Genomic DNA, 10589 nt, shown 5'->3' with positions numbered 1-10589 from the left:
CCCCCCCCCCCGTTACTTCCTCCAAAAGGCCACGCCTACTCCAACAAGAACCCACCCCCTAATAGTGCCTCTTACCAGTACCAGTCTCTATGAGCCTACGGGGGCAATTTTCCTTCAAACCACCATAGGCCCCTAAAGCTAAGTTGACTATTTTGGTTTTCTTCTCACATTTGGAGCCTTTGTCAGATTTTTTTAAATGTTTATTTTGATTCTATTTCCCATACTAAGTAAACACTCACTTCAAAACTCAGTCCTGAGATTTATTCTCAGAGAGGGACCCTAAAATGTACAGACATTTCCCTCCTCCTGGACCTGAGAACAGACCTCGGGAAGAGCAAAGGCAGGAGGCTGATGTGATATCCATCCCGGCAACAGAGGCTGCGCCTGCACAGAAGCAACCCCAGCAGACACCCGAGCATGGGGCAGAGATGATCAGCCCAACAAGGACCGGAGACCTGGATTCACGTGGGCCTGAAACTGACCACAGAAGTGTCACACTGAGCCAGGTGAGGCACTCACCGCTGTCACCTCCCCGCACTCACAGGTTCTAAGACAGCTTGGCTACAGGGAGTGAGACCACACCTTGAAAAACAACTCAAAACAGAAAAGGAGGAGAAGACACTGACCACAAGGGGGCGCTCACCCCAGCCCAGCCACAGGCAAAAATCTATGGTTCACTCCAAAGCTGGGAAAATTCAGAAGGGAAGAAGGCCAGGCTGACTGGCGCAAGCGCCAAGAGAGAAGGCTTCCGAGGAAGGGTGACCCTGCCACAAGGGTCTCCAGCCCCAGCCCAAGCAAAGCTCACAACGGCCGCTGTGTCCTACATCCTGTCTCAAAGAGACCCCAGTGGGGTGACATCTTCCTGGGAACCCCTCACAGGCCTGGCTGACAGCGTTTTTGTCTGAAGCTCTTCCTATCAGGTCCCCGTTTCCAGAGTCACACCAGCGCTGTGACTGCCCAGTGGCTTCTTCCACCTACACATACATCCCATTCATAAGAGGCATTTCCATGTGCTTCTCTGAGCTCCCCCCGCCAGCTCCCCACTCCCCCGAACAGCATCACATTAGCTTTTCCTCAGCAGAATCAAACAAAATCAGGAGACAACGAAACCAGGAGACGGAAAAAGGAATGTCACTATGCTGTCAGTTAGTGAGACATTGTTGGAGCGGTCCCCGGAAGAACAAAACCATCATCTCTAGCCACAGTTGGTGTTTTACAGATAATCTCAGCAATGGTAGAGGTTGGTGACCCAGTTGTGATTTAGAGCGGTCATTTTAAGAAACACACTGCAAATACCTCCAAGACTAGACTCCAGAATGAAACAATTTTCCAAAGGAGAACAGGCAAGAGGCTTGAAGAAGGAACAAGACAGATATGAGGTGGAGTTTACTACACCAGAAATAGTACCTCCTCTTCGTCCTCGGATCCCACCAATCCACGAATCCCTGATTGAATCAGGTGCTGGAGCAGGAGCAGTTTAAAAACAAACAAACAAACAAAAAAACAACCCCAAACAAAAAAACAAAAACAAACAAACAAACAAAAAAAAACCCTGTTCTGCAACAAGGGTATCTTCAGCATTCACCGAGGGGAGAGAAAATCTCTTTATCTGTGTTTGACACTAAGTGATTTCATAATGGCTCCCCAAACATTTGGAAGAAACAGAAACGGCTTCACCAAGCACCACACTGTTTTCAGCAGTTTACAAAGTCCTGGGGCCCAGCACTCCCCATCTCCCAGGTTCCCACTCAATAGTTACCAATGGCCAACAGGGCAGGTGCATGTCCTCCCCTCCCCTCCCCTCCCTCGGGTCTCTGCAGACAAGCACCAGGCAAGGCGAGCAACAGCTCTGTAATGGGAGAGAGGGCTCTGTGAGTTCACAGCTCTGTGACCTCTGCCTGTCATAGGCGGCCTTGGAGCCCCCTTTTACAATCTTTTCAAAGACTTAAACGTGGGAGTACACAAAGTGCCCTTAATGGAAGGTCGCGCTGCCTTGTGTAAAAAGCTGTGTAAACTTCATCTCTGCATTTACTCAGCACCAGCCTTGTTTAATTTCCTGCCCGGGGATGTGCAGGGAACGTGATCAACCCTCTCAGGGCTCTAAGTATCTTTCAGAAAATCAACTGCGGCTTCCCCATCAATACCAGAGGACCTCCCATAAAGGGAAATACACCCCCTCCAACTCTGTCAGAAGAAAAGGCAGCTTGACAGCCTGCTCCTGGAGAGATGGGTTGCACACTCCCAGGCTGTGGAACTTGAGGCTCCCACCATGACCCGGCCCTGTGATATTGGGTTCCACCTCTTGCCTGGGGTACACAGGGGTATGGCAGTGCCGTCCCAGACTGCAATGTGGGAGATGAACCTGTGCCCTGTGTTCAGTTTGTGGACAGAGGCATGAACAGCAGCTTCCAGGACCACTCTGCCATGAGTGATGACTCAAGTGAAGTCAACGGCACGGCTTTGGTAGCCAGCTCTCTCCGTGCCAGGTGGGAGGAGTGAGTGGTCCAGGTGACCTAGGGTCAGAGATGACCTTTGTCTCCACATGGGCCTGTAGCGATGCAGGGACCCTCCTTCCACACCAAGCCCTCTTCCTATACCCCTGTTCCAGAGCCACATCCTTGAGACACAACCTGCTTCCAGAGCAGGGAAATCTGTCTGCTATCAAGCCTTCCTTTACAACCCAAAGGCCTTGTCCTGCCCAGAATGGCACTAGGACCCCCCACCTGAGCTGCCCATGCAGCTGTAGGAGGCCTACTGCCAGGGCTCTTATCTAACCAGGTGGTACTCACCAGAAATGGGCACAGCAGGCTTTGCCACTTCCTATGCTCAGGAGCGAGTTCCAGGCTAAGCCCCAAACCAAGCTACCCAAGCCTTTCATGAAAGCCACATAGGACCCAGAATAAAGCCTCCATCCAGCCCCTATGCTGACCACCATATAGCTAAGGGACCAGTGAGGCCTGTTGTAGCTTGACTGTCAGATCCCACCTCCTATGCAAGCTCTGTAATAAATAGTCAGGACTACAGAGAAAGGGAGTCCTACCCCAGCTATTGTAGCCCTGGGCCTGTGAGAGTGTCCTGTGCTGTCAGGGATACATTCTGGCACCTCTCAGAGGCAGATTTCCCATCTGAAAAGTGAGTTGTTGGTCTAGACAGTAGCCAAATGTAGAGGCCCAGGGACTTGTGTCCTTTCAGCACAAGGGTTGTTTGCCAGGACCAAGACTGTCTAAGATGGCAACCAAGCTGGGGTGGGCAATGTTGATTCCTGTTATCCCCTAAAGTTCACAGAGCTCCCTCCTGGCCTACAGAGGCTCGGCAGAATCCCCCCCCCCCCGCCCAAGGAACTGCAGAGACCCCTGGAGCACTTTAAGGTACACTATGAAGACTTGGGACCGCCATTTTGGGTCAGACAGAGATTGTGCAGAGGCATGTCTGCAGCACAGGGAAGGGCTCGTGAGGATGGCCTCTGGCTGGGCACACCTTGTCAGTCCTGCAATATTGCCTGTGGCCAAGTCCAAATTTGGTGGGGACAGAGGAAGAGCTAGGTCTCCCTCTGTCTCCCACAACTGGTGAAGCAGAGTTGGCGCTGAACTGAGAGAGACATCTAGAATGTGAAGCTGAACATAGCACCTGCCCTTGTACACCATGATAGCCACTGTCTGCTCCGGTCCTGTGCCTTATTCTTCCAGCCGGCAGGCCCTGGGTCTGGCCCATGCCCATGGGGTGTGGCAGCTGGGTGTTCGCCTCTTGCATGAAGCAAACCCTTGCCGCCGCTACCCCCAGTCCCATCGACTGCCCCCTTCCATTCTGAGCAGACCACGACCTTTCCCAGGACTGTCAATCTGAGGAGGCGATGGCCAGTTCATGGTCTCTTCTTTCCTCTTCATGGGAGAGCAGAGCAGGCAAGGGTTGCCGAGCAAGGGGCCAACTCATGTGGGAGCTGAGCACTCACAGACCAGTGTTGAATGGTTCTTCCGTCCATTTTGCCCTGGCCTTGAGCAATGGGCGGCCACTGGGGCTCTATGCAAACTGGAGGGTGGGGAGAGCATAAAAGAGAGGGGAAGAGGCAGGTGTGCTTTCTGACGGAGACCATCTTAGAGAAGGAAAGGGTCTATTTCAGCTCACTTCCTGTCACAGTGCATCACCTAGGGAAGTCAGGCCAGGAGCTCAGCCTGGAGGCAGGAACTGAAGCAGAAGCCATGGAGGAACTCGGCTTCCTGGCTTGCTTCCCTTACGCCTGCTCAGCCTGCTTTCTTGTGCAAACCAGGACCGCCTGCCCAGGGATGGCACAGCACACCTCCTGCAAAATCATTATTCAAGAAAATGCCCGGCAGACATGCCCAGAATCAGTTTCTCAGTTGAGGTTCCCTTGTGAGATTACCAGATGACTCTAACTTGCGTCGAATTGACAATAATAATAATAATAATTAATTGGTAATAATAATAATAATAATATAGTAATAATAACAATAATCAGGACACCTCCGTGAGCGAATGTTCTACCCGATGGTCTGTGGTTGGTCATGAATCAGTCTGCACCCCCACAGAGCCCACAAACTGGGCCTGAGCCCAGGCTGTGGAGTTTGTGCAGCCTTGGAAGTGACATTCTCAACCACTCTGCCCTGAGAGCCAACTCACTGTGGACATCACAAGCATGGACGCCCGGCCGGGGCAGCCCAGGTTCAAATCCCAGCTCCTTCAATCCCGGGCTTAGGCTTTGCAGGTGGGGAGGAGAAGCAGATGGGAGGAGGAGTGAGAACCCCACCACCCTAGCATCCTGCCCTGTTTCTTTTTCTCTTTTTCCCTCTCCTCTCCCCAGTATCCTCCTTGGCTAGTGATGAAAGGCGGGCAGGTCACAGTACTGTCCTCTTCCTTTCTGACCCTCATTCATTGGTTCGCAGCCTCTCTCGGGGCAGTGCTGCAAATCCTGCCACCTCCCCGCCTCCTGCCCAGGACAGAAGGCGCTCGGTAGCTCAGGCAGGAGCTCAGCTCAGCGGTGGGAGCACGTGAGGACAGGCTCACCACACACCAGGCATCTCGACAAGGACCCGAGGCTGCGGGACCGCTCCAAAAGGCCACCGCACCCAGGGAGGCGGAGAATCCGCGAGGACCCGGCGCCCAGCGCAGAACCCCACAGAGCTGCTGCTTGTGCTCACCTGCACCCTTCGCAGCTGCAGCCCAGGGGTGCTCCGGAGCTCAAGAGCGGCTGTAAAGCCCTCTGAGACCCGCCAGGGGCTAGGGATGCTGTCCTGGTAGCAACAGCCAGAAGCGGGAACGCCGGAGGTCCGCCGTGGCGGAGCATCTGAAGCGGCGGACGCCCCCTGTGGTCTCAGCGACCTCGCCGCCCGCCGGGCACCGATTTCCCCTCCGATGCGCACAGCTGGGCGGGAGGGGAGCGCCATGGAGGCTCTGAGCAGCACCGGTCTGCAGCAACAGAAGTGAGGTGGTCCGGCTGGGGTCGGCGGGACCCGCGGATCATGTACGGCGACGTGTTCAACGCCACCAGCGGCCCGGAGGCGGCGGGAAGCGGTGCGCTGGCCCCCGGAGCCACGGTCAAGGCAGAGGGAGCTTTGCCGCTGGAGCTGGCCACCGCGCGTGGAGTGAGGGACGGCTCGGCCACCAAACCCGACCTGCCCACCTACCTGCTGCTCTTCTTCCTCCTGCTGCTGTCCGTGGCGCTCGTCGTCCTCTTCATCGGCTGCCAGCTGCGCCACTCGGCCTTCGCCGCGCTGCCCCACGACCGCTCGCTGCGCGACGCCCGTGCGCCCTGGAAGACGCGGCCGGTATAGGGCGGACGGAGTCTGGGCCGCGGGGCTCTTGGTCGTTAGCATCCTGGAGAGCCTCCAGCAGGAGCAAGGCAGGGTGGCTCTGGAGTCGCTGGACCCTGGAACACTTCGCCTGGACCCAAAGACCCTTTCGGACCTGGAGAATAAGGGCTGGAGGAGGACGTGTTAGAGGTTGCGCGGGGTCCTGGCCCCAGTGCCTGGAAGTACTCCCCACGCGCGTCCTCCCTCCAGCCCCTCCAGCGGTTCCGCCAGCAAACCACCATCCGGAAAGATGCGTACCCACCGGAGCCCAGGAGCCTTGCCTGCCTGGTGAGTTCCTGGACTTTTTGCTCGCAGAGGGGCAGCAGGCACTGCGAGCTAGCGCGGGACTAATCAGGGGGCTGACTGTCCGGGCTGAACTCCTCTGCCCTATGGCTGCCCTCGGCAGCTGCATCTCTTGCTCCGTGACACTGGGGATCCGCTGAAGAAATGACGCGAGGTTTCAGTGTGTCCTATTCGGGTTCTCTGAGAGCAGGGGCTAAGGGGGCCGGTGGAGGGGCAAGTGATCCCAGCGGCTGCGTCTCATGCCCCCGTGGACCACATTTCTATGGTAAAAACTCAATAAATTAGATCCAGCACTGAGAACACTGATCATTGGTTGCACCGTCTTGGAAAGGGAGTATGAGCTAGTCCATACCCAGCAGGAAAAGACTCAAGGTAGACCCAGCTCCCCTGTGAGGGCCAGGTCAGTCTGGGTGTATCTCCTTTCTGGTTTTCCCTAGCCTTCCCCACCACCCACCCCTGCTCTGGAAAGTGTTTGGTTTTGTTTTCTGTTTTCTGGCAGATTCCAGGGATAACTGCCCCCTGATCTGTTGAATAAATTCCTGCTAACAGGACCCCATGGAGACCCTCTCTGCGGGCCAGGTCCTTCCTTCACACCTTTGCTCACAGAGCTTTCTCACCCCTGAAGCTTTCTGAACCAGAGCTAGAGCTTGGCCAAGGTAGGTCCTGAAAGGACAGGGCAGCACAACCTCCCAAGCAGACAGAAGCCAGTCCCGAGAACCCCACAGGATCCAGTGCTTGGGGATGGGGGCAGAGAACTAGAGGGGGAGGAGACAGGTCTGAGGAGACAGGTCTGTGACGACCTTGGCTATTTTCTAAGTTAGCCTAATTCCAGGGAGGTGGTTTGTTTATATGCCTGGCTGGCCAGGAACTCAGGTAGGTCTGCCTGCCTCTGCCTCTTGACTGCATGGTAGCATGGGCTACCATGCCCGGCCAGGAAGTTATTTGGATGGGGCTGTAAAATACTTCCAGGAGTCACCTGGCTTGAAGAAGTTCACTTCGCTTGAGCTTAAGAGATGTTTTTATTGAAAAAGAATTTGACACATTGAGCCAGTTAATTCTAAGCCAGGCTGGAGTCTTGAGAGCCTTGTGAATCTGAAGGAGGAAAAACACATTTGCCCCCACCCAAATGCACACGGAGAGAATTCTGCAGCGTGTATAAGGGCTTTCAGGCATATTCGGAGGGCCAGGCAGGAGGCTCTGTGACACCAGGCAAGACTAGGAAGCCGGGGAGGTAGCGGGAGGAACCAGGTAAGCTCCCAGACTTGGTTACTCACACAGCCAGGCTCGTCCTTGTCTGGATGCCTCCTCTGTCCTATCTCCTCTTAGCGTCTCAGGTTGCTATTCGGAAATGGAGCCAAACATCTTCAAGTCTCCTATAAGGCTAGCCCCGCTGACCCACAGGCACCTTGGTTGCAGAGAAGACCATGAGGCCCTAGGGGGCCTTACCAAGATCACATGTTCAGGGCTGGGGGCTGGGAGACACGGGTATGGTATGGGAGATGGATATTCCTCTACTACATCCTGGAGGTCAGCTTCAGAGGTGCTGTAATGAGAAGCCAAGAGTTTCGGGCTCTGTTCTAACCCTCTGGCCATGAATGCCAACTTCTCTGTCAAAAGCCCTATGACTTTGCATGCACTGCTTAACCTATGATCTGTGTCCTTTTTTGTGAAATGGGTATCATGCCCCCTAGCTCTGTCAGGTAGCATTGAGCCAGTGTCACAGCCTGAACAACACAGGTACAAGTGGGTTCTCAAACGTTAACTATTCTTGTGATTGAGACATAGACTTGAGGCAGCGCCACTGAGGGAAGAAGCTGACTCCTGGACAGGATGTGTTCACTTACAGCCCAGTCTTCCATGGCCACAAGAAAAAGCAAGAGGCGGTCCCCTCAGAACATGACTGAGTAACTGGCTACAAAGCCTCCTGTGGCTCCTACACTATCAGCTATAGCCACAGGGACCCAGTACCACTGAGATTCATTTCTAAAATATGGATGGGTGTCAAAGGGTGCTTGCCTCAGGCACAAACAAACTCGCAGATAACTGGAATCTAGAAAGCAAGCTGAGTCAGTAAGAGCACTGTATGCCTGAAAACTCCATTCCATTTTCTAGGGTGGCGTCACGCTGGCTGAGCAGTAATGTTTCTTCCTCCTGTTGGACCTGGATTCCTCCCCACCTCCCAGCCCCAAGTAACAGAATGTGACCTAGTTGTCCTCTGCTAATATGTAAGCGAGTGGACTACAGTGTGATTACAGTTTAGGTGGTACTGTGGACTGAAAATGTATGTTCTCCCCACATCACAGTGTGATTACAATTTAGGCAGTACTATGGACTGAATTATGTATGTTCTCCCCACATTCGTATGTTGAGGTCCTGACTCCCAGAATGGCTGCCTTTGCAGTACGGAACTGGAGCTTCATGAAGTCATAGGTGAAGCTCTGGCACTCCTCCTTGCTCCCTGTTGCTGAGAAGGCTCTGGGAGCACATACAGAGATGCTGGCCATCTACAAACCCTCATCCAAAACTGAAACTGGACTTCCAGCTTCCAGAACCATGGGGAAATAAATTTTTGTTGTCTAATCTATCAAATGTATGGTATTTTGTTTCGGCAGCCCAAGTTTAAGGCAGTTGGCTATCCAGACACTAGATACAATCACATGTCCCTTTCTGCTTTTGCGATCCTAATCCCAAGCTGCAATGGAAACAATTTAAGAGCGCTAGGTGTGGCAGCCTAAAAATAGGAAGGGACCCTGTCATGGTGTTTGTGCTTCCCCACAGAAACAGCCACTGGAAGCAGAAGCGTGTTAGCACGAAGGCATTCCAACACCACAAGTGAGAATAGCACTTGGGTACAGCAGATAGGGCCCAGGGAGAGATAACAATGCGGACCAAGAGCCTGAGGTCTGGAGCTGACCTGAGTTTGCTCCTACATGCTACACCTGAATCATACCTAAGAATCCCTGGTGCCTATTTCCTCTGCTATAAAATGGAGGTGAGAGCACTGCCCTGTGAGACTTTCAACACAGGCATTTCAGGTCAAGCGCTCAGCTCATATTGGATGTTGGATGTGCCTGAATGTGGGCTATGCAGTCAATCAGGATGCTGGTTCCAGAAGTGCTTACAGCAGGACAGACCGCTTCCCACGAGAGACCTGCAGTCTCCTCACCCATGTGGAGTAAGGTGGTGGAGGTCTGCATGGCCCAGCATGCCTGCCCAGGGCAGGGGCAGCTGGACTTCATCTATTCTCATAGCTTCCAGTGCTGCTCAGAGGGCTTTCTCCAGCGTACCTGAGGGGCTGTGTGACCCACCGGGGCATTGCACAGAAAAACTCAAGGCTAAGACCATCCCCTTTACAGGTTTCTTCAGCATTTTCAATATTAACTACATCAGCATATGAATGCCCAAGGTTTAAAAGAAAAAAAGCAAAACCATGGTGGTCATTTCATCTGCTCATATGCAGAGGTGATCTGCTAGACGCCTTTCTACCACATCAAACCCCTCCACCATTGCCACTCAGCAGTCAGGGCGTCACAGCCTTTCATCTGCCTCTAGTCAGATTGCAACATCTGCCTCCGGTGCCAGCTTACATGCTAATGGCTTCTCCTTTCTCTCCTGATTAAAAACAAAACCCTCAACTTTGCCTACATGGCCTAGAACCTTCCAGCCCACAGCCAGCCTCACGTTCCCATGTTCTTGAACTTGCAGCCTTCAAATCCCTAAGACCTTCCTGCATTAAGCTGCTTTCTCTTCCCTCTGGCTAATGCTTTCTTATCCTTCTCATTTCTAATCTTTGTCAAAACTCGCCTGAGCTTCCCAAACTGATAAGTTATATTCTCGGCTAGCCCAGCCATCGGGGAGATGACTTACAAGGGTATGAACTCAGCTGAACAGGACAGATTGCAGAAAGCACAGATTGCCCATTTCCCCACTGTCTGCTCCTGGCTTATTACCTCATTCCACATTCTGAAAGTGTGGGCATTTCAAACTCACTGTATTTTGACCTTGACTCCAGACTCAAGTGTTTTCCCCTTTATGAACCTAATGAGAGCTATGACATGACTGTAATTAGCCTGTCTCTTCCCCACAATTGCATGCAGTCATATGAGATCAAGACATCTGCCTTCCTCACCATTTTCTCTAGATGCCCAGCATTTTTTTAAATCACAAAACAGGCACTCAAGTAAGCATTTGTTAATTATTCTGGGGAGGAAACAGCTAGGGATTGAGGTGAGTCTTACCTGTGGTTTTTCACCTTAAACTAAACCTGTATCTGACAAGATACTGAGCTGAATTGTTCCTCAGTGACTGGGCCTCAAAGCAGCTTGTTTCCTGAAGGTGGTAGCTCAGTGTTAGCAACTAGCATTTCCAGTCTCTGTGTATGTAACACTTCAGTTCTCATTATTACCTCCCTCGGAGACTGAGTACGGGTTTCAGACGGTAGTACATGTCCTATTTTTGCTTTCAACTCCACTTCCTGAAGGG

At 52.9% G+C, this 10589-nt stretch overlaps 1 protein-coding gene across 3 annotated transcripts; it reads left to right on the top strand.

Moving 5' to 3' along the window:
• Window positions 1-5466: 5466 nt before the first annotated feature.
• On the top strand, window positions 5467-8682 carry Smim32 (small integral membrane protein 32). Of its 3 annotated transcripts, XM_055629325.1 has the most exons (3): window positions 5467-6092; window positions 6607-6763; window positions 8220-8682. In XM_055629325.1, the coding sequence occupies exon 1, from the start codon at window positions 5475-5477 to the stop codon at window positions 5784-5786; it is 312 nt and encodes a 103-aa protein (XP_055485300.1). In that variant the 5' UTR covers window positions 5467-5474; the 3' UTR covers window positions 5787-6092; window positions 6607-6763; window positions 8220-8682. The 3 variants fall into 3 exon arrangements, with proteins under 3 accessions (XP_055485300.1, XP_055485301.1, XP_055485299.1); XM_055629326.1 differs by lacking the exon at window positions 6607-6763; XM_055629324.1 differs by having other exon boundaries at window positions 5467-6763.
• The last annotated feature ends 1907 nt before the right edge of the window (window positions 8683-10589 follow it).

Source organism: Psammomys obesus, unplaced genomic scaffold, assembly GCF_907164565.1.
Source record: "Psammomys obesus unplaced genomic scaffold, mPsaObe1.curated_primary_1811, whole genome shotgun sequence".
Classification (NCBI taxonomy): domain Eukaryota; kingdom Metazoa; phylum Chordata; class Mammalia; order Rodentia; family Muridae; genus Psammomys; species Psammomys obesus.
Note: the sequence above shows the minus strand (reverse complement) of the source record. Positions and strands in the feature narration are given on the sequence as shown.